At 46.2% G+C, this 23,579-nt stretch overlaps 1 protein-coding gene across 3 annotated transcripts in view; it reads right to left on the minus strand.

Moving 5' to 3' along the window:
* MMP17 (matrix metallopeptidase 17) overlaps positions 1-23,579 on the minus strand; it is a 50,053-nt gene that overhangs the window by 17,291 nt on the left and 9,183 nt on the right. Inside the window, exons 2-4 of one of the 3 annotated variants that reach the window (XM_036393350.2) lie at positions 6,243-6,391; positions 3,327-3,459; positions 1,545-1,671 (exon numbers count right to left, since the gene is read on the minus strand). In XM_036393350.2, the coding sequence (XP_036249243.1) occupies positions 1,545-1,671; positions 3,327-3,366 (167 nt within the window). In that variant the 5' untranslated portion in view covers positions 3,367-3,459; positions 6,243-6,391. The remainder of the gene's footprint in view (positions 1-1,544; positions 1,672-3,326; positions 3,460-6,242; positions 6,392-23,579) is intronic. The other 2 variants (XM_036393349.2, XM_036393351.2) reach the window with 2 other exon arrangements.

Raw genomic sequence — 23,579 nt, forward strand, 5'->3', positions numbered from 1 at the left:
CAAATGTTGGATATAAATACTACATCGGAGTTTCTGTAATGCTGCAGTGTTCTGCTGGCTACAACCTACCATTGTAAAATACAGCCCTTTCTTGGACAAAAGACAAGATTTTTGAAAGGATCAAAGAATAAAAAGCAGAAATTACATTGTCAGGAGATGGATTTTTTTATGCCTTACATATAATATTGTCTCAGACCTCAACCCGTTTTTATGGCAATCCTTGCTGCAGCATCAGTTTCCAAGGGGGTAGGAGGCAGGGAATATCCCAGGGCTGCATCCACCAGAACAGCCAGACCACATTTCACGTCCACATTTCTCTCCAGCCTGGAACTGGGGATACTGTGTCAGCACATCCAAAGTCCTGATGGCACCTGCAGTGCCAATTCCCTGACCGTGCTGCCCAGCCACGGGATGTCATTCAGGTTTGTCAGGAGCTGCTGGGGTCAGGCTGCGCACAAGCCGTGCCCTTGCACTGGCTCTGGCAGCTCCCAGAACACCAGGGCAGGTTTTCTTTTTACCCCCAAAGGATTTTCTCCTTTCTGAAATGTGAAGTTCTTCCTCTTTCCCCATAAAGTCAAGCCTGGGCAACAGGGAGACAGCTTGAGTTTTTATAACATGGGTCACTTCACGACATGAAGCCATCTATGAACCAAAGTTGTTTCTTACTGAAGCTGAATTATGTTTATCTTCTCTCAAAATTAAGTCTCAAAGCAATCTGCTGGAACAGAGACCAAATCTCTGCTAAGTTTCAACATGTGTTGACAGCAACAGCCAAGTTGAGATTTGTTACTGCAGTGGGAACAGGACTCTCTCTAGAGGCTATGCCAGGATCAAAGAAAATTCTTAAGTTCTCCTTATTATTGATAAGGAGAACTTTTCATAAGATCCACATGTGTTTTCAGAATGGTACAAGCACCTCATGCTGCACACTGTTCTTAGAGGAAAGATCACTGCAGCACACGGTATTTGAGGGAGGAAAAATGAGTCCCAAAAAGCACAAATCTTAATGGGACAGGGATCAGTTTGCTTGCCAACCCTGACCTGCAGCATATTTCTGAAAGCTGGACCTGAGCTTCTGCGTGTCACAGGTGCAGAGGGATCCTGACACTGAGGGAAAAATATTCGCCTGTGGCAAGGATTAGGAGAAAAAAGAGTGACTTTATTATCCAGAAAATTGTCCTTCCCTTGGACTTGGGTGGGGCAAGAGAAGAAGCTCCAGGCTTGGCAGCTGCCTGAGAAAGCACAGAACTAATGAACTCAAGAAAAAAGATGCTCTAACAACAATTGCAACCCAGCAAAAAGCTCCCAGCTAATTCACCAGCCAAATCTGTATCATTCTCAGGCACTGCCAAGTGGGTCCAAGAAGTTCACTGCTGAGACTGTCAGGAGAAGAATTAAAGTAAGTAGTCTATGGGGTCTTGGGAGGCCACTGGGACATGTTTTAACCATCACCCTAAAACTCATCTCAAAGCCGTAATTAACAAAGATGATGGTGGAATGGGTCTTTTGCTGCAAGATTTCAGCAGGGATAGATGAATTCCTACCTCCAGGACAAGTTCCTTTTGCTCCACTTGGTGACAGCCTGGGCAAATCGCTTCCTCCTGGTCTCTTCAATGGTGAGGTCGGGCAGAGAACAGCGAGGGGTCTTCATCAGCTCCAGGGTGGCTTCATCTAGGGTTAGAGAAAAAACAAGAAATCATGGGAATGGTGGGTTAAGAAATCCCAGGGGGACAAAGAGATATGAAATGAAGTGCTAAGAATGAACCAGAAGAGCAAAAGTGAATACTCAGGAGCCCACTGGGACATGGCACCAGCCCCAGCATGTTGTGGTGACACCCACAGAACACTGAGCCCCCTATGTCTCACTGCTGCTCCCACCACTGGACAGCAATTCCTGCTGGAAGCCCACCTGTGGCCAGCTTTGATCATGCTTTTAAACATATTTTTTCAAATATTCTGTCTTGTTCTCGCTTGATGAATTTCCAAGGAGAGACAATCACATATAAATAAACTCCATCTCTGTTCAGCTAGGAGCTTATTTGAAGAATGTCCAGGTTCTTTCTTATTAAATTTTTTTAATAAATGAAAGCGTGAAGTGTCTATTCTCACCAGCTGAAATGCAAAAAAGTTGTTTCATTCACTCATTTCCCTGCTGACTTTACCTCTTAAACTCTGTTTTCATGAACAAACCCACAACTATGACCTGTGCAGGGCAGCCATCCCTCCCACCCCCAGACTGTTTCAAACACCCTCTCTGAAAATGCAATTTGAATGGCCACTCCTGTTCCAGGGTCTCCTGCAGCTTGTGATGCAGTGGAAGAGAAATTATTGCACATGCTCAATTAAGACCAGAGAAAGGAAGTCCTCATGTTGGGATGCAGCTGTGCTTTCAGGAGACCAGCAGAGGGATGCTGGGATGTTGGGATGGATAGAGACTCGCCTGCTAATTAGCTGCTACTCCTTAATTATGTCCCGAGCAGTAGAAGCATGCTGGCCCCATGGTGGGAGGATCACAGAGGGGAGGAGAGCAGAGAGGTGCCCTTCTGCAGGCCGGGATAATGCTGGCTTTCTCCTTCCCTCAATGAAGGCTTTGAGAGGAATGACCCCAGCCACGCTAGTGAACTCGTGCTGCTTCAGCCTCCCCTTGGACTTCTCCCTCCCAGGCAGATGCGGCTGCCCCACAGATGCCACTGCCTGCCTCTGCTGGCCAATGGAGCTGCTGGAGCAGGTGATGGGCTCCCAGTTGGCTGGGCATGACTGAGGAGTACCTGGAGCTGCTGTGGCTCAGTGAGATCCCAGGAGAGCCCCAAAGAGCCTCCTGCAAACAAAGTTGAGGTGATGCAACATCATGCCTCTCCCTTCCCTGTCTGTGCCCCAGCAGCAAGGAACCCAAAATATCTTCGCATACAAATTGGGGGGCTTAATCAGGATTTTTGTTCAATTCAATTTGATGCTGCAAGTAAAGCTCTGAACAGGACAACTTTCTCCCTTTTTTTCCCTTCGTCTTTTTAAATTTTTTGTTGTTTTTTTTTTTTTTTTAACACACCAAGAGCTATTTTAATCACACTGAGAACCCCAAGGGTCTGTGGGTCTGTTGAAATAATTGCTTGCCTCAGGTTCTTGAAAACACAAGGCAACAGAACACCTGAGCCATGTAATTACTCTTATAGCTCCAAACTGGGCCATATGCTCCACCCACGGTGGAGCTTTTCCTGCTGCTGCTCCAGAACACAGGAGAGGGAGAGTCCCTTCTCCCTCATGGACCTGCAAGAAGCCATCCCTGTCTCGCTCTGCACCAAGGAGAGGAGGGGTCATGAGCCACTGACCTAGGACTCCTGTGGCCTCAAGCCCCCCGAACCTCTGCATGGCAGTGATGGCCTTGGTGAGCTCCTCCTGCGTCTGCAGCTGCCCCGTGACAGGGTCCGGAGGAGGCAGATACCCAAATTTTGTCAGCCAGTCCTGTGAAACAAGGCGAAGGGGAAATGAGAAAAGGAAAGGAAGGAAATACAGGGAATGACGATCTGAAGGTCCTCTCCCTCCACTGCACCCTGATAGTTTGACGGCCTTAGCTTAATGGTTGGACTTGATGATCTCAAGGGTCTTTGCCAACTTAAATGATTCTGTGGGGGTGGATTGTTTTGCCTTGCTTGGCCCATCCCCCTGGGGAGAGCATCTCACAATGCTCTTTGCATTATGCTCTTTACATTATGAGTCTTTACAAGACTCAATTTTATCAGTCATGCAGTGAGACTCAGTGGTCCTTTAGTGGAAGAGATAAAGAAAACTGCCCCACCTGGTTTTAGCAGGCAGCCTAATTAAGAGAAGATAAGTGCCCTACCTCTTAACAGATAACGACAGAATACACACCCCCAGCCACATCTTGCATTTGCAACAGAAGACACTTGACTTTCACACCAGGATTTTGTTTGGAAATAAACTTAGCCATGAAGTCTCCAAGCCCACTTTGTGCCACACAGTTATCCAAGACCTGAGGCAGATTACCTCAGCATTGACACAAAACAGCCCTTCTCTCCAGCATTTCCACACTCCCTGGTTTAATCATCTTCCTGCCAGCTGACCTAAAGTATTTACAGACGGGTGTGGGTCTCTCAACCACCAGAAAGCAGCAGGGACCTGTGGAACCCCTGGACGTCCCTCTTTCCCAAAGCCTAGGCAAGCACAGCCATGTGCCAGTGATCCCCTTGCCACAGGCCTCTCATTAAACCCAAACCCACTGTTCAGTCAGAATTTGTCTCTCAAAGGACAATATATCTTTATGAAGATTTTTCTCTTTCTCTCTTCAGGCTAAAATTGATGAGAAAAAATGCTATAAATCTCCTTCTTATAACTGCTTTTTAAAGTGAAATACCTTCCTAAATCCTTTCTTACCTTTCTAAATCCTTTCTTACCTTCCTTCTCTCTCCTTCCCTTCCCTTGGCAGAAGAATGAGCAAGGAATAGTAAAACTGCACACAGGGGATGCCATAAACACCTGCTCTCTATTTTCTTTATCTGTATCAAACATTGATCTGTTGAGCCTCTTGTAGACTGATATTGATCCAGACTTCCACTGCAGCCAATACATCACAAATTGATGGTAGCCAGATTAGGGCCAGAAGCCAGTAGCTACTTATCGCTACATTCTGAGCATCTCAGTTTGGTGTCACCTGCAGCTGCCGCCCTAAATGCCACAGAACCCCCAGCCCCTCTCTGCAAAGTCCAGTTAAACAGATTCACACTTACTGAGCTTTATGAGTGATCTCCTCAGGCTTGGTGTGACTCTCCATTGGGGAGCAGGGCCTGCTGTGCTGGTTTTCTCACTAGCATTAAACTTCCCTCCCAATCCTCCTTCACAGTTGCCTTATTTCAGTGGGATACTGTGCTCAGGAAACAGCTTATCTGGCCACTTCTTGTTGATTAATGCAACTCCATTAGCCACCACCTTGCTGGGAATGCGTAGGCATCATCACAGCCGCTCCCTGCCATCGGGCTGATGGCCAGGCGCAGTGCCGTCCCCTCTGCTCCCCTGCTACTATTTTTCCCTTTGCATAGCCAAGCCATTTGTGACAGAAATTAGAGATACAATTAATCTTTGATTCTTTGTGAGAAATTGGCTGTGACATGGAGGTCAGCAGCTGGCCCATCAATTGCTGAGGATGGTGGAGTTTAATTTGGTTTGTTCCCTGACCACGGAGACAGTGCCATTTATCCTCTAATGACAATGGAGACACTGCCACACCAGAGACAGGCGCAACTCTACTGTCCTTGGGGGCTCCTGGGGATGGAGGTGGCAGCAAAAGGCTGGGGAAAGCAACAGCAGAGGAATATCCAACAAAAGTTGTGCAGGTCTTCTTTCCTTCCTAACCCCAAGGGATAGAGAAAGCACAAACACAAACCGACACCCCAAAGCAAATTGGGGGCTTTCTACACAAAAGATGGAATGAGTGGTCAGAGATCACAAATCCTTCACCTGATCTACCTTGCAAGCACCAATTTCCCTTCATGTGATTTTTCATCTAGACCATCCAGTTTATCCTGCTTTACTCAGATCCTCCTTAGTTTTATAGACATCTGTGATCTTGCTCTTATTCAGCTCTTTTCCATGTAGGGGTTTTGACTGGTTTCCTCTCTCCTTGTAAGCAAAGCCGATTCATAAAATTGAACTTTAACATTTAACATTCTACTTTTGCTGTGGCAGAAAATTTCATGCGGGAGACTGAAGCTGGCTTGGAGATGAGAAAGAACAGCAGAAATTGTCTGCCTAATTATCTGTGTGCCCCATGAAAGCTTCTCAGATATTTTCTTGTCCTTAATAATGACAATGGCTAAATTTACATACTTCCATAAATAAGAATTATGAAAACATTTTCCATTGAGATAACTTCAACACATCCCCTTCTTATTTCCTTCTTAATAAAAAAAGCACTTTTTTTGCCAACTCTCGTTAGCTTAAAATGTTTAAATGAAATAGTGATTTCAGCTGAAAGCTAAAATTCTTTGAACATATTTCTTGCCTGAGCTGGCACTACAAAAATTTTTCCTTAAAACTGGTTTGTGCTAAATGAATTGACCTACTCCCACGAGAAGATTCAGCTTCAATAACTATTTCAAAAGTAAAAAAAAATTGCTTCATCAAAAAAATGAGGAGCTTAACCCAACGTCTAACAATCTTCTGGCTCTGAGAGAAGCTGGGAAAAAGTGGGGCTGAGCTACATGACTCATGCCATGCCCCAGGGTAGGTACCTTGGTCTGAGGCTCACATGATCCCAGCTCAATTTTTGTACGAATCACCACCAGCAAAGATGGTCTGGGAGCCAAGTCCAGAATGAATCTTCCGATCCAGCTCCACCACTGAGCAATACAGAATTAAAGGCTCCACACTGCACTGGCTCCTGTCCAGGAAAAGGAAAAAAAAAAAAAAAAAAGGCAAAAAAAGGAAGAACTGCATGCTGAGGAGAAAGGTCCAAAACCACCCACCCATCTGCCCCTCCTCTCTGCCAGCTAAACACAGCTGTCAGCAAGAGCCCTGGTGCTACACAGCGCATAGCAACAGCAACACGTTGTCTACAAACCACAGCTGGGATGTTTATGGACAAAACAATGTCCCTTCTGGGGGCTGGAGGGCCCCCTTGCCCCATTCCAGATTGTGGGACTTGCACCATGTCCTCAGCATTGGGAAAAGCCACTGCAACTGTCTCAGGACAGTGGTACTTGGAAAAGTGAAAAAAATGAAAAAAAAAAAATTTCCCATTTCCCCCTGGTTTCATTTTACCATCCTACCATGGGCGGTATGCAATAAAAGATTTACTCAGTCTTAAACCAACTGCTCCAGATGAGAGTCTGCCTTTGCAAAGGGACCCTGTTAGCAATGCCACAGTGTCATTCCTTCGTGGAGCAGTTCCACATGTGTGTTTGGAGACAGATTACTCACTCGGCTGGCTAAAAATAAACTGTATTTTTTTTCTCATCTGGGTTCCCATCTGTAATGGGGAAAAGCCTGCTTCTTGACTTAAAAAAAAAGTTTAACAGAATTCAAAACTACAAATATTTTCACTTTTATTTTTCCCATTTGGAGAAGCACAAAGTTAAGAAAAAATGGTAGTGCAGTCCTCCCCTCTGCAAACAAGCTCTGCTTCAATTTTGGACTTTTTTTTTTCCTCCTAAAGCCACTTGAATGGAATACCAGGTAGCAGTCAGGGACTGGAGCTTTCCACGGTCAAGTGATCAGCCAGAGCAAAGCGTTAGCTCCCGCAGTAGTGAGGCCTCTGGTATTACTTACGCAGAGACAATTTTCAGATTAAAATGGCAATTTCATTTCTTTCATCTCTCCACTTCCTTTGTATCAATATCCTTTTGTTCTAGAACCTACTTACCTGCTCCATTTTAAAACAGACATAGATATTGCCCCTCTTTTATGGAAGATTTATGAGCTCTGCTTTTACAAATATTAATATTATATAAGATGATCTGCCACAGGCAAAGGAAAGACTTGATCAGCAAGTTTTCTTCCTGATCATTTCTTTTTAAGGGTGGTAGGTTGGCATTTACAAGAAGACAAACCAGTTCAGGATAACAAGGAGAGGATAAACAGGATAAACAGCAAAACAGAAATCAGGATAAGCAGGAAAATTATACTCAAGCTGGCTCCACAATTCTGCCTGCTCTTGTAGTATTAAAATGACCATCTATCTAAAGCTTAGCCCTAAACAATCAGGACATTTTTTTCTCTTGGAAAAAAACAGCCTTAATCCCGTAGAGGTTGTAACATTCCCTTCGCTCAGGGATGGAGATTGTTATCCTCAGTGTACCCAGCCTGTTGCCAAGCCGAGAGAAGAGCAGAGCTTTACCACAGTCCCTCACTCCTTGGCAGATTCATGAAACGGACCCTGAACTTTGCACCACCAGCCCACACTGTCTCCATACCCATCCCATCAAAGCTGAACGAAGAAACTGGGGTAACTGGGGTTAAATTTAGAACACTGCTGGCAGGGGTACAAGCAGCTCCCTCAGTGCTCTGCCTGAAGGTGTTGGTAGCAATACCCACGGGCTCTTCTCCCTGGTCTGTGTCACGGCCACCAACATTTCTCTAGGCACCTCTTTGCAGCCAGTGACTAACACACCCCCAGAGACCATCTGGATGTGCAACGTGCACTGAGAAGACCCCAGTATGTCACAATTTCCAAATCTTTGGGGCAGTCCAAGGCTTGACCAGAAGCAAGTTTTCTTCCATTGAAAAGATCTCTTTTATTAACAGTCTTTGAAAAGCCTTACCAAACTGCACCTTTTTTTCATTAATCAAGTGACAAGTTGGTTTTATTCATTTAAAAAGGGTGTTGTTATGGCTGGGAGGTTAAACCCTTACCCTGACCTGAACCTGGCCCTCGGCTTTCTGGCAGGGGCACCCCGCTCCCTACCGACTGTGCCCCATGCCCTGGGCTGCAGCAAGAGCACAAACCACCCCACCACTCTTCTCCACAGCTCATCTCCTGCCTTCAATGCTGGATAACCACAGAGAAACAGACCTTGTTTCAGTGGAGTTGCCCAGAGACAAGAGGACTTTTCCTGCCAGAAGTCCTGTTGTACCCTGCAACCATGCTTCACACGTGCAAGGGAAGAAAATCCAAACATACTAGTCAACAAAATTAATGACCCAGATTAGTAAAACAAAGCTACAACTCAAACATCTGGAACTAATTTTCAAATTACACTTTGCTTTATCTCTGCAGCTACCATTAAATAGGGTGAAAGCTTTTAAATAATAATAATAATAATAATAAAATCCCAACACCACAAGCTAGATTAAAGGAAATTGCTTTGAGCTGTTTGAGGTTTTATTCCAAGTTATCGAAGGTTTACAGTATTACAATTTTTACAGCCATTTTCCTGAGATCAAAAGACCCCGGGAACAACACCCGTTAATTAGAGCAACACATATGGTCCTGCAATACTCAAAGGAGCATGTTCCTGCAATGGAACGGCCTCCGGGACCCACAGAGCCAGCACTTCCCTTCCAAACGTTGCCACACACCTCTCTAATCGCACGCACACAATCAGCTGATTAATTCATTAGGAGAAAAAAAATTGCAGTTTGGATTACAACCAGGATTTTGGCTGATACCACTGCTGAACTGCGGGACTAGTTTCATTAGCTGCCATCAGAGGAGTTGCTTGAATCCAAACAGCTCTCTTTAATTTGAACAACTGTTGTGTACAGAATCCAGGGTGGAAGTTAATGCAGCTGCTAATAACTTCCTCTCCCTAACCCTTGCTTTAAATGTTCCGTTAGTGGAACAGCCAGCAACTGGATGCTAACGTGGCTGCCTGTGGGTCCTGTCAGACGTGGTCAGGTCTAGAATGTAACTTAATGCTCATTAGAACAGTTCTGCTCATGTTACGACTCTCCTGGGTGTTGGGGGGAGGATGTCCTTTGCCTGGCAAGGTGGGGAGAGAAGAGGGCTGTGGTGACTTGGAGACAAGCCTCATCCACCATGCAAGAGCTGTTACACAAGGTGCAAGCATCTCTTTGGTTGGATGCATACCCAGAGCCTTCCAAGAAACACAGACTTAATCAGGAGATGTTGCAGAAGCAGAAGGAAATTCTCTGCAGACCACAGAAACAGCCTTATCAAACCTTTTGAAATGAAGATCAAAAAACCAATTCCTACCCACAGAAGGGGGACAGAGCAGTGCAGCACAACACAGTATTTACTACAGATGGCTTAGATTTCTTTTCAGAGTACCAACATATAAACAAGATACAGCTTATTCTGCATTTTCAACATAAATGTGTATTTTTCTTGGTGGAGATTTAATACACTAAGGCTTTAGGGAGTCCTTCAATCACTGAATGCTTTCCAGCACATCCTAAAAATTTCCACTTGAAGTCAATAAACAAAGCAAAAAAAACCCCAAAAAACCACAAACATAAAACCCCAAAAACTGCATCTAACTGAAATCCCACATGAACATCAAAAAGCGGTTTCAACAGTAATAGTTTTCTGTTTCTACATCAGTCCTAGTTTTGCACTATGCTGCCTGTTGTGGTCAACATGTCAACATTGAGTTATCTAGAAAGGAAAAGAAGAAGTATAACGGTGTATAACGGTGTATAATGGTCTCTTGAACTGTGATGGGAAGTTAGGTAAGCGACAGAATTAGCATCCTTTTATCTTGCTACAGAAATAGCTCTAAATCACATAACTCATGGCTGGTTTATGAAAATAGCCCTGCTACATTGAGCAGGTGCGGTTGGAGGCTGCTGGTGGCAGGCACAGGAGGCTCTTACCTGGCAATGCCATGTCTTGGTGACAGATGCCTATGGTCAGATCCTGTGCTGAACAGCAACCTTGGGACCTCGGCTTTCCCCAAGTACCCTCAGCACTACTCACCACAAAGGAAAATGTAGTGGAAAATAAAACCACAATGAGTTCTAGTCCTCTGGTGGGCACAGAGGCCAGTAACATCACTGGAGGGGAGCTAAACAACCCCTGTGCTCCATTCTATTGAGAAGCACAATAAGTAACTACCACTGCAACATATGGCTCATAAATACTGGCATCAGTTTGGATGTGCTTTCAAACCCACATTAGATTATGTGTGTGGCTGGTACCCAGGTTGTGTCTGGCTTTGCATCCTTCAATGTGGTAGCTGTTGGATTAATTCACAGACTTGCTCCACCTCCATTTACACAGGATGAACCATGAGTATGGTCTCGACTGACAAATCCAGTGGCTAAGCAGAGTAGAGGAAAACTCAACTCCAGTGTTAAGAGATGGAGCAACAGGAATCCACAAGACCTGTTAGTTGCCACTCTTGAAGCGGCTGCAGATGATGATCTGTGATGTTCACAGCTCACACAAACCCCAGGACAGGCAGTTCTGGATGCTGGCTCCTTCTGTGCTGGAAACCAGCAGCCAGCATGTGCACAGATCTGGGAAATCTTTTTCCCTGGCAACTCCCCTTCTATACCAGCATCACCCACTGTTGTGCTCTGAGCAGGTATGACTAACCTCAGATCTGCTGTGACAGGGCTATATTAAATGTTACCAGATCCAGTTCTGACAGCATTTTGTAAGCCCAGAATTCCTCTCCGCATGTGCCCAGCTGCAATCCACACGCAGCCAGGGAAGAGAAGAGGTTTCCCTGCCTGACACCGCACAATAAATCACAGTGAGTGACTGCCTCATCCATGAAATCACATCCTCTCTGTATTACAAAAAGGGAAAGCCAAAACTTTGTGAATTCGGGGTTTTCTGGGCACAGGACAGGACTACCCGTGGTTTCCTGGAGAATTTTGCTCAAGGATCATCAGAGTCCAAAGCTGCCTGGGAGCTGCTGTGAGCAGAGCCAGCTGGACAGTGCTCCTCAGGAAACATCTGCTGAAGAGGGGCTGAGAGAACAGAACGTGCCTTGACCTTCCTCTCCCCATGCTTCTCCACCCTGTCTCATCCATACACTGGGGAGAGCAGCTGCTGTGGCCCATGTCCAAGGGAATCCCAGAATCAGGAGGCTCCCTGAATCCTCTCCATCACTGGAGTGGGGACACCTGCCCTGCACATAGCGGGGAGGCTCTGTCAGCACACCGATGTTTGGATTTTTACTTAAAATCTCAAAGCCTCCCAAGTATCTGACACAGGGCTATTGACATCACCCAAAAAGACTGTGCAGAGAAGTTCTGAACACTCCTATCTTCCTGTTGGATTGAGACCAAGATGAACAAGAGGATGATGCGTTCTTTTAAAAGAAGTACAAATTGCGCTTTACCAAAATGAGAATACACATGGAGGTTCTCTTAAGGGATGACATGAGAGGTTCTGATTTTGCTTAGTGAGCCTGGCCATCTCACCAGACCTGAAGAGCACATGGCTCATGGTATGTAGGGAAAGTGAGTGTCACACAGAGAGCACAATGGAGTTAATCTATACTCTCTCCCAGTGTCACAGAGATGAGCTCCTACTCCTTCAGTTTCAGTCACTAAACAAAGCATATCTGGCAGCAAACTGAACAGACTGCTATACATCAAAACAAATCCTTGCTAACTCCACTTACCAGATCCTTTGTTAGGACAGTGTCTTCTCCAGGAGAGACTCCAGACCTGTCTCCCTGCAGTATGACCAGGAACACCAGAGTTTGCATTGGCCTGTTCGTGTCCTTGTTCGGAGCTCTCAGTCTCCATCCTAGCCTTTAGAGTTGCACTTCCAGCATGACTTAGCTTACTCCCCATTTACAGCAGCACGTGACCACCCAGGTCTGAGGAGTCACTTTCCTTTTCCATTATCCCAGTCACACCCAGCTTCAACCATGGCCAGCTTGCACTGTGCAAGTCCAAACATGTTTGCAAAAGGCATCCTTTGATGTATGGATGGATGAAGAGAGAGGAACAGAAGAAAATCTATTCAGATTGCTCTGACACAATTGCATCTGACTAAAAGCTACAACCACAAAGGCAGCAGCAGGCAGATGCCCATAGTAACCCCAGCAGGGCCCACCGTAATGGACTTTTTGTTTGCTCTATGTCTAAGTGAGCACATTGTATGCCATCATCTTGTACAACAAGAAGCATTAAAGCAGCTTCCCAGCTCTCAGGGCATGAACAACACATATGACAGCCTGGGGGGCCATGCAGTGGGGTGCTGGGGTGAGCAGGCACCACCAGATCACCCTCAAAGCCTGGCATGTGGAAAGGCAGCCTGCAAGGTGGGTTAGGAAGTGCAGGGAGAAGGCAGGAAGAAAGCATGCCTCACCCTCATAAAGACATCACAGACTACTTGGTAAGAGAAGGCAAGTGTCAGCCAAGAACAAAGAGACCTCAATACAGATCTGACTGAATAGAAAACTGCAGCAGTGACCTGCATTCCAGGGATTACTAAAGCCAAGACAGGTCCAAGAAGGAAATGGTGCTGGGATAAGCCTCACCCCCATGGATGCTACCAAGCCTATGTAAGCCCACCACCTCCTGCTGTCCTCCAGCACCCCAAACCTTCAGCAGGCAGGGGCAGGCATATTGCAAGAGCCTGGGGTCTTCCCATGGTGTGCTGTGCCATCCAGCATGTTTTTCTTGCACAAGCTACTCAGCTGCAACTGAACTGGTGCAGTTATCCCCCCACCAGCAACAGCCCACGTGCAGCATTCACATCCCACTTGGCTAGCCAAGCGCTCCAGGGCGATGCTGCCCACAAAGCCACAACAATTCCCCCTGAGGATCAGATATCAGATACTGTCACATAGGCATGTGGCTTCTTGCTCCCTTGCCTTTGTACACACCACACCCATCCTCTCACCTGTGCCCAGAACACTAGAGATTGACCCCTGCCAACTTGAGCATCCCAAGCAAAGCATTTCCAGCCATAAATCCTCCACTATAGCAAACTGAAACTATTAGGGGAAAACAAGCAAAGCCTTCAGACAAGAAAAGTTCAAACAACTTTAGGCAGGGTAAATTCAAGACATATGTGATCTGAACAGCAAGAAAAATAATTTAAGTGTGTGGCTTCAGCCTCCTTTTGCTGCTGGAGCATCCACTCGCTCCCTGCACACAGCCCCAGCAAACAGGACTGAGCATCTTCTTGGCCAATGCAGGCAAGATCTGGGCATGCATCAGCCATCACAACACCAGGGACCTGAGGATAGCAGAGGTAAAGCAAAAAATTCCTCACTACTTGAGCAGGTGAAGCTGCAGGGAATGAGGCAGTGCGTAAACGAGGAGCTTCCAGGGACAGGAGCCCTCCTGAGAGCCCCAGTGAGTAAGTGCATTTTAATGTTACGTAGGGGTGAACTTTACACATCTTGTAAGGGAAGGTTAAAGCTTAAATTATTCTCTGTGAACGCGAAGGTTCACAAGTCTTTTATGTATCTTAAGTACTGGAAGCTGGATGCACAGCCCTGCATAGGGTCTGGCACTGGCAGGACTTTGGGTTTCGAGGGAAAATAGAAAGTTTGCAGGCAATTATATTTCTTTGTATTTGCACACTTACCACAGTGCTGGCTTCAGCTGGGAGCCAGTGGTGAAACCACATTTTTTTAATTAAAAAGCTGGCTGACTATGCTGTTATTCAAGCTCATTTTGTGGCTTTTCTGGCCATGAGTCTCCAAGGCACCCGGCGCAAATCAAAGCAGCATTCTCAGGCACTGCCCCTCCCTGTCCCCCTGGTTTGTTAGGAGGGACTGAGCAGGTCCAGTGTGGCCAGATGCTCCCTGGGGCTCTTTACACCTGTGGGGCCGTGATCCCTCCCTCACCACTCACAGAAAACCTGCCCCACAGGAGCAGGAAATTGCTTTTTCCATTACAGCTACAGGATGCTCCAGGGTAGTGTTTTGGGAGGTTTTTGGTCCAGCCTCTTCCAACAGCCACTGCCCATCAACTACCCATGCCTGCAGGGAGAGCACCCTATCCTAAGAAAATTACTCCCAGTCTAGCCTCCTGCAGTTCAGTGTCTGAGCTTTACATTATGCCAAGAAATAGACAAGGAGAAAAGATTTACTGCTTCTCATAAGGGGATGTCTGAACTGCTTAGTGTACCCTCAGAAGGCTCTGAGCATCTTGACACCTGAAACAGGAACACACTAGCAAAGTGAAATGACAAAAACAGCTTCTTGACCAAACTGTAGACTCTCTCTGCCTTGCCATATGATGTCCCACTCTCCAAGCCCAGAAACTGGGGAAAAGGGGCAAGATGGGATGGGACCACTGTCCCCAAGTGATCAGCCAGGGCCCTACTCAGGGCAGCTCTGCGGCATCCTTAGCAACAGCAGGAGCCAAACTCAGAAAGGGGGAAGATTCAGGGGCTGATTACTCAGCCTAATAAGTTAGCTGAGTTGCTGAAGCAGCTACATAAAGAAGATAGTTAGGTAAAATTTTAATTATGCATATAATGGTTTTATATTTTTGTTACCTTATTTCATTATTGAAAACCTTTTCTCACATATACATTTTTATTCTCAAATCCAGTCACCAACAGAAAAGAATATAAATAATTTAATGCACAACAAGGCACCAATTCTTCTAAAAGCAGCAGTCCTGGAATGAGGCCACTCAAAACTCTCAGCATCTGATACTTTAATGTCATACCATCAGTATTGCACCCAGAGGGTAGCAATACACAGCTCCTCCAAGCTATACAGGCTCATTTAGAAGCTGCAGCTGAGGAGCTTGTGCAAGAAAAACACCTCTTGGTGATCATCAAAATAGAAGAGAAGTCTTTGGCATGCACCAAGGCAAGGAGAGCCTACCACTGAGCTTGTAACACCAGCCTGTGAGCTTCACAGAGTGAAAGGAAAGAAACCTCCAGCTGCAGAGTCCTCTGTGCCCTGGAGACCCATAACCAGCTACAAAGATTGGGCTGGGCAGGAACATTCCCCTATCAAAGCCCTTTGGCACCACAACACCATATTTAGGATGAAGCAATTGTTACAGCACATCAAACGACACCAACAAAAGAAGTTCTCCAGCACTGAGAGCAGCTGTTTAGTACCAGCTAAATAAGCCTAGGAGAACTGAAGCGAGACCCTCACCTCCAGCTGTTCTTGGAGGAAACACTGCTAGTCATCCTCACCCACAATCAGTGTTTGCTTAACAGACAAATTTTTCTAATTATGTTTGTCAGCTTTGCTAATTACACAAGATATGAAGCACAACACCTTAATTTTTCATGTATCTGCCTCCTTGTTTTTCCTTCCAATAGAATGAAATTAAAAACAAATTCATCCATACAGACTCTACCCCAGTAGAAGCCAGATTTTCACCACAGGTATCCACACAGCTGGGCTTTTACATTTTACTTTCTCATTGCATTTATTCCTCCCAGTGAAGCTGTATTAAAAATGTATCAGTTAAAACAACACATACCTGGAGATCGAAGTCTGCGCTGTGCTTTCTTGCATTCTTTTCCTCTCTCTTGGTCCTGCTACAGTGAGCATTTGTGTATAAAGCCCAGTGAGGTCAATGGGAATAAGCAGGTGCTTAAGTTTTATGCATGTGACTAAATTAGCTGTTATCAAAGAGAGTGCATATTTTACTGATTGCTGAATCAAGCTACCAAATTGGATCAGCCCAATTACCATCACAAAGAACCTTTTTTGCTTCTCCGTCACTGAGACAAGACTTTCTTGAACTGATAATTTTTGCATTACTCAGTGGAATGAGCCCCTGCTTCCACAAACCCTTCCCCTAGACCCCAGTGCTCTGTCTTGGGCTCAGGTAAGGGGCAGATGTAAAAGGAGTTGCTGAGACAGCTTTGTAGCACTGCAAATGGGAGGTAAGTGGATCCACCTGCTGTGGGTGGGATCACTCTGGATTTGCTGCTTTTCCATGTGTGTGGTGCAAGGAGCATGGGCAAGCCTTCTGCTCTAAAGTAAGATGGGAAATTGGGACACATTCCAAAGTACCATTGGGTTTTGCCAGGAATGCTAATGAAACCACAGCTGGCATTAAAAAGAGTGCAGAAAACAGTCTAAACTGGTACTGCAACATGGTGACAAAACATTTGCTGCTAGTGGTGTCAAATGAGCTGCAGGCAAAACTTCATCTGAATGACCACCTGTATGATGAGTTTCCTCCAAATCCCTCCCACAGACAAATCAGAGCATTTGCTAATGTCGGTAAGGGGGAATGCTCTGGATCACCCTGGCACTGTCTGTGCCAGCCTGCTCCATGATGACCCAATTCTACATCCTGCAGGCAGGATCCTGCTCTAGGTGCTGTGGGCAGGCTCCGCCCTTACCTGCTGAAAACTTCCTGCCCCCCAAAAGACAAAGGGCTGGCTGGTTTTGCCAAGGATATCCCAAATCACAGCCCCCCATCTTTCCAGCCCCATTTATACACAACTAGGAGGCGTTGCTGCAGGGTTAATTCCTGGTTTTGGAATCCCCAGGACTTTCAGGCAAAAGGTCCCATGGCTGTGGCAGGCATTGCCCTCTGCTCCTCTCCCTGCTTTTATCTGGTGTGGGAGCAAACAGGAACAAACAGCCTCTGCAAAGGGACTTTATCTTTGCTGGCAGGAAACCGTGAAGGTTAGAAGGCAGCAAGGGAAATCTGTGCTGTCAAAATCAAAGCTGCAGTAATTAAACAGACGTTTCTTCTGTCCTGGGGAAGTGGTTGGCAGAGCCGTAGTTGTGAGCAGGGACTCTAGGGACTACTTGCATACGACAGGAAATCTCAACCCACTACACAGCACACCATCTCACCCCCAGGGCTGTGGCTGGTGCCAGAAGCAGGGTCACCAGGCTGCTGAGCCTGTCCCACTCCTACATACCAGTGCTGTCTGAGGACCCTCACCCTGCTCTTCCAAGTTCATCTTGACCCTGCAACTCAAAACTCACCCTTTCTTTCTTCAAACCTAAGAAAATCTCCCAGAAAGAAGAAGTGGGGGAAGAAAAGGAGCAGCTTGTAGAGCACTTCTCAGTCTGATGTGCAAAAGCCAATTACCCAAAACAGAGGTGAATCAATGGAAAAGGCCCTTGGGTGTGAAGGAAGGCAGCAGCTGGCCTTTTCCACAGCCTGGATCAATGCTGCTGTGCACTAGCATCTGCTCGCCAGATTTCTATTTGTTCCAGCGATGGGTTGCCAAGGTGTTAATGTCAAATCATTCAAATTGCTCACAGAGTGAAAGATACTCAAGATTCAAATTACACCTTGACCTAGTTGGGTCATTTTGCAGCAATTATCACCAGCTTCTATGGTGGAAGATTGTAAGAGTTCAGAGGAGGAGAATAAAAAAGTCTCGTCCTTTCTTCACCTTGCATACAAATGAAAAACAAAAGTGATCTTCTTGCTCTTGACATAACTATGCTTTAAAGAGCTTCACAAACATCCATTTCCTCATTTGAGCTCACACAGAAGACATATTATCTCTTTTAAATAAGATTTCTCCTTGGCAGCACACACCCTGTTCTCTATCTGTAACACTTTAAGAAGCCAACAAGCGGTTATTTGCAAAACTGATGGTAGGAGATGGATATAAGCTATTATAAACCTCAGCAAAATCGGCCAATTTCATGAGGTTTGAATATACGGCCAAATTAATCAAGTCACACAGATTATGAAATGTGAAATACAGCCCCCGAGCTCTCCACCCACATGGGAATGATTTGGAAAATGCCCAACCATATCAAGGAATAGCAAGGAGAGAAAATTATTATTATTATAATAATTATATAATAACAATAATAATATAATAAAGCAAACAGTTTGCAACACAATGGTTTCTCAAGCACTGATGCTCTCCCTATCAGAGCTTCTCTGTCTCATAAGTTCTGCTTCAACTTGGCTTTCTGTCATTGCCACACTCTGATCTTCCAGTAATGAAGCCCAAGGAAATTGGGAGTGATGTCTTTGGGCTCTGGACCCACTGACTTCTGCCTCTTTTGCAGTGGGGCTGGATCAAACCCTTTCTTACCAGATGTTTTGGCTACCTTCTGCCTTTCCCTCTTGCCTCTCGCCCAGGTACTGGCACCACAGGTTCCACTCTACAGGAAAGGTGGCCCTGTTCTGCTTGGAAACAATTTCACTCTTTACAGGAGAAATAAACACAGGAAATGGCATTTCCTTCAACATCAAAATTACGGATTCCTCTGACTTACTTGATCTTGTTTGTGAGGTCCTGTATTCAGTCATTTGGAGACTGTATATTGCTTCATTTCCCCTTTTTTTTTTTAATGGTTGAAATCTGTTTTAACAGAGAATGAGGAAAAATTATCTGTTCCCAGGCAAAACTGCCTGGAGCTGGCTGTGGCTTCCATCTTTTGCTAAAGATAGGGCATCACACACTGAATGTGCCTTCCAGTGTAGATCACTGGGTTGGATCAGGGACATCAGCAGAGCAAGGCCATGTTGTGCTGGTGCTACTGAAGAAGCTGCTCCCTGGATCTGGATGCATTGTTTTTGAGGGTGCAGACAGTAACCTCTCTCCTAGGGACACCTGCTCTCAGGTACCTGCACTCAGAGAGGATTTTCAACTGTGACAAATACAGCACACACAGAGCTGGATTGAGCATTTCCTTGCTCCAGGGACAGGCAGCATCTGCCAGGTGCCAGTGGCTGTGCAAATCCAGGGAAGGCTGGATGTGGCAGGAATGCAAACAGGCTGGGATAAGAAGACAAATGGTTCTGAGGGAAGTACAATGACCTCCCCAGCAGTGTCAGGAAACATTTCTCAAATGGAAGAAGTCATTAGCTGCTTCTATGCTCACCTAGCGGGAACGTCACCAGCTGCTTCATGCAGACCTGACAGGGCTGGTTCTACTGGGGTCGAGGTCACCTTCCTGCTCTGGGTGGCAACAGCCATCTTTTCTCAACACAGGCTTAGCCACTGGTCCAGGCCCCCCTGACTCTGCCCTGGCCTAAGCTGATGGACAACAAATTGAGCCATGCCAGAAAAAAACTAACTGGATCCTGAAGTAACTCCCAGTGCTCATTCCTCTATAAAATCATAAGATTTTGCTAAAGGTGGAAGGCTACTGCAAAGCCTGTTGCAACGGGTGGGAAACCAAAGACCTGAGCAGGTAAAGAACTTTCTTAAACTCCATGAACAATCAATGCATGTGCATGGGTTTACACAAATACTTAAATATGCATTCACTCAATGCAATTTAATACTTTGCAAATAACACTCCATCTCATCTCAACCAGGGCACCAATTATTTTCCAATGCTGCCAGTAGCTCCCCAAGGTCCCAAATTAGCAGCTGCAGCATAGGGGGCATGGCTCAGCAGGGTGTTAGAGCTCACCCATGCTGCAGCCAAGCGCTCTCTTGAGAGGCTTTTGCCCTGCAATTGCCTTAGAATAAAGGAATGCAAATAAGTGCACTCATCACCTGGCAATGGAATGTTATCATCAAGGGTCTTTTTGGAGCAGTCAGGCACAGAAATGGCACAGATATCTGAATCTGTCAAAAAGGCTAGAGTGAGAAATGAAGGAGGCTAATCCAAACCTAAGTGTCACCAAGGGATGCTGAGACAAAAAATGAACTTATGCATTGGGCCACCCCACAAAGATGAGCTTTAAATTTAGCATGACTGAATCAAGATGCATTCAAGATAAGATAATCTTCTGCATTATTTCTTAATCGTGAAGATGAGGTGGTACACCCAGGAAGGGCAGCCATGGTGGAGGTGAACTAGAGGTGTGCAGCAGCATCAGGCCACTGCTGCATCGTCTCCTTCAGTGGGCTCACCAGGAGACCCTGCATGAGTGAGAAGTGTCCTCCAGCCCACACTCCACAAACTGTGGCCGTTTTTGGTCCTCCCCTCTGCTCAGAGCTGTCCCTGCAGACAAGAGGACAGTGGCAGGGAAGCCCTGCAAGAGCCTCTCAGCCACAGCATGTCTGTGCATGCCATGCTGGGCACCCTCCTTCCCCCACCCCAGCGCAGGGCTGGCATATTACCAGGGAAATTAAGCAGGCAATTCCTAAAGCTGAGAGAAAAGCAGCAGCCACCTGGGCCCTAGTAGCCAGGTCACTTAATGACCAAAAGGAATTTTCTAGAGATGCCAGAGAAACGCAACAGTGAATAAAAGAAACACTAACTGCTCTGATGTATTCAGAGATTGCCGTAAGAGAGACGCTTTCAGGGAGCTCTGGATACTGGGTAATGCCCAGTCCTGTCTAATTAAAAGATGAAGCAGGAGATAGCTGGAGTAGTGGGAAGCAGGAAAGAGCAGGGTGGGCTGGGGCCGAAGTTCAAGGTTTTCTGTGTCACAAAGAGCCAGGACAGCTGCCCATGAATGGCAGGAGCATCCCCCTGCAGCCCCTCTGCCCACGCACTTACTGCTGCACCTATGGGGGTGGCATTTACATCACCAACTCTCCCAGGAGACTTTATATCATAATTCACGGCATATTCCCCTACACAAAATGATCAGTGCTCATATGACAAAGTAAAAGCACAGGTGACTTCCCCAGGTTAGAGCTCCAAAGTTCAGGATACAAAGCTGGCACCCTTGCCCTCACCCTTTCACATCCACCATCAGCAACAGACACCACCTCTCCTTTCTGCTCTTTCTCACAGGAAAACCATCATCACTCATCATTCAATTTGCAAGTATTTTCGCACTGTACAGCTTCATGCTCTACCACATGTCCTAGCCTCCTTTGCACATTTGCAGGCAGCACTCCCCCTTCTCCTAGGACTGGCAAGCTGTTTTCTCCTGAATCTCTTCCAGGTTATTGAACTACTTTGTTAATGCACCTTGTTTCCCATCAGTTAATGGCAGAGTGCCGGGGACACAATTTATTTTCCATGTTTATTTATGTCAGGAGAGTCCTTAAAGGATTTGTTTGCTGTTGCCTCAGTTGCTGCTTATGCTGAGGTTACTGCCTGCCCTGCTGCATTACCAGCAAGTCAGGCTTGGGGTGACTGGAGGCCACCAGTTTCCCCTCTGCTGTTCTGACATTATGGAAACAACTAATTTCCCTTAGGCTTCTTAATTAGGAGCAGAATCATCCTTTTCACTGGCCAATAGGCCCTTATGCCACATGAAAAAAAGGTAAGCTGAGAACCAGCAGTGGCTCCTCAGCTCAGCAGCTCTGTTTCTGCACAGTCGCCAAAGATGGGTCAGTTCTGGTCACCTCCTTTTAGGATGGTTTGAGCACGTCCTGTCTGGACTGTGATAATACAATGACAGCAGAAAGTGCTCTTGCTCCCACAGTGGAGTGCCCCAGGAATGAGTTCCTTCTCCAGAACAATGTGGATGGAGACCTGAAGCCCTTGAAAAATTCAGGTATTGGGATTTTCTCAACAGAGCAATTCCCCCTGACCTCATCCTCATAGGGGAACCAGCTGGGTCATATTTTACTCCAGCTGCCACTGCCTTTATTATTAAAATTTCTCAAGGCTCAGTCACTTTGTTTATAGAAAAAAAAAAAAAAAAACCAACAACAAAATCTGTGGCAAATTTGCAAACTGAGCTGTCCTCCTCCGCACCAGCCCATACTCAGGGCTCCCCACCAGCCCAGCTTCATCACCCACAGATGGCAGTGAGACCCTGCACCCTTCCCCAGGTTGTCCAAGCCAACACGTCACCCCACTCCCAGCTGCTTCCAGCAGCTTTCCAGTTCTTTGGAGCATCTCAAGGTGATGTGCTGGGGACCTGGCTGCCAATTAGTTTGCTCTTTAGGGTTCTAGACTACCCTGGGGAAGGAGAGTAAGACATATTGATTTTCTTTGGTTGCTGTTGTTGCAACCATCCAGGTAAAGAAACATTTATATTATGTCTGTAACAGATCCGTATGGAAGCCGTTCAAGCATCCTACCTGCTGCAGAGCAGAGCTGGCAATTTTGCCAGAAACTCTGTTTTGAAGGGGTTTGCAATGTTAATTAAATTTTTGCAGTTGTATCTCCTGGCTCTGAATAAGATCAGAGCCTCTCTGAGAATGTGAGCTCAGCTCCTTGGCCCCATTCAAGCCTGGCTCTGAACAAGTCTGGCTCTCAACAATGAATTCCCTCAACACAACATCAGAAATATATTATTGTTCCTCCACAAAAGGAAATTAATTCAGGACTGTCAGGGTTCAGACACAGTATTGGTCCAGATAACCTACAGGCTGAGAGATGATCGCAGAGCTACAAAAAACCAGCAGATGTCCTTGCCCAAAGAACTGATTCCTCTAAACACACAAGCAAATTGAATATCTGTGATCACACAGACAGGCACAATGCTGGAGGGACGGCAAGTCTCCGCAAGGACTCTGGATGAATTCCACACAAAGTTCCCAGAACTCTGGCTTCCTTTCACTTCTGATGATGCACAGCCCGTTCCTGGGCTGGTACTGGTGACATACCCAACACAGATGGGCTTTTATTGACTCTGCTTTCCAGGAAAACATGGAAGGGAGAGGAGCTGGTGAGTGTGGAAAATGCAAGAGACAAGTTGGCTTTAATGGTTAAAATTCTTTAGACATTTAAAATAGGCAGCTTTTTAAGGATATTAATAAATTAAATAGAAGAGAAACATGGAGAAGATAAGGAGAACTTGAACTCAGGGGAGCTGTGGGACTGGGGCTCCAGGGCAGCAGAGCCAGATCTATTGCCAGGGCTGTTCTGCAGCAGCAATGGGAGACCAGCACATGGCTCACCAGTGCCCCACAGGGCTGGAAAACCAGAACAGAGGATGGAAAACACTGACAGTGCTGGGCTGGCGTTTCCTACCCAGCACAGTACCATTTCTGCCAGCTCTTACAAAGAGGCTTGGGAGCAAGGTGGGTGGCAGAGTCAGAAGCCACTTGGCACCTGCAGGTTTGCTCCAGAGCCGCTATTCATCACCACCCTTTGCAGCCAGAGCTGCTGCATATGACTTGGGGCTGGGGTTTGTGAAGGCAAGAGCCAGCAGGTCGGCCCTGTGAGCTCCTGGACACATTCAGCCACTGATGTTTTCAGAAGATGACCAAAGTAGCGTGGCGTTTTCTCAAGAAAACAGCAGAGCTGCTGCAGTTGGCAGGCTCAGTGCTTGTTCAAGAAGAAAGTTTGTACAGCTGTCAATAAAGGTGTTTGCTATGAGGGACATGGGAATTACTGCAGAACAACAGCAAGGAGGTGCAGAGGCACTTGGGGAACTTCACCCATTAAAAGCACAGACAGCTGTCACCGTAC

The sequence above is a fragment of the Molothrus ater genome, chromosome 18 (genome assembly GCF_012460135.2).
Source record: "Molothrus ater isolate BHLD 08-10-18 breed brown headed cowbird chromosome 18, BPBGC_Mater_1.1, whole genome shotgun sequence".
Lineage (NCBI taxonomy): Eukaryota > Metazoa > Chordata > Aves > Passeriformes > Icteridae > Molothrus > Molothrus ater.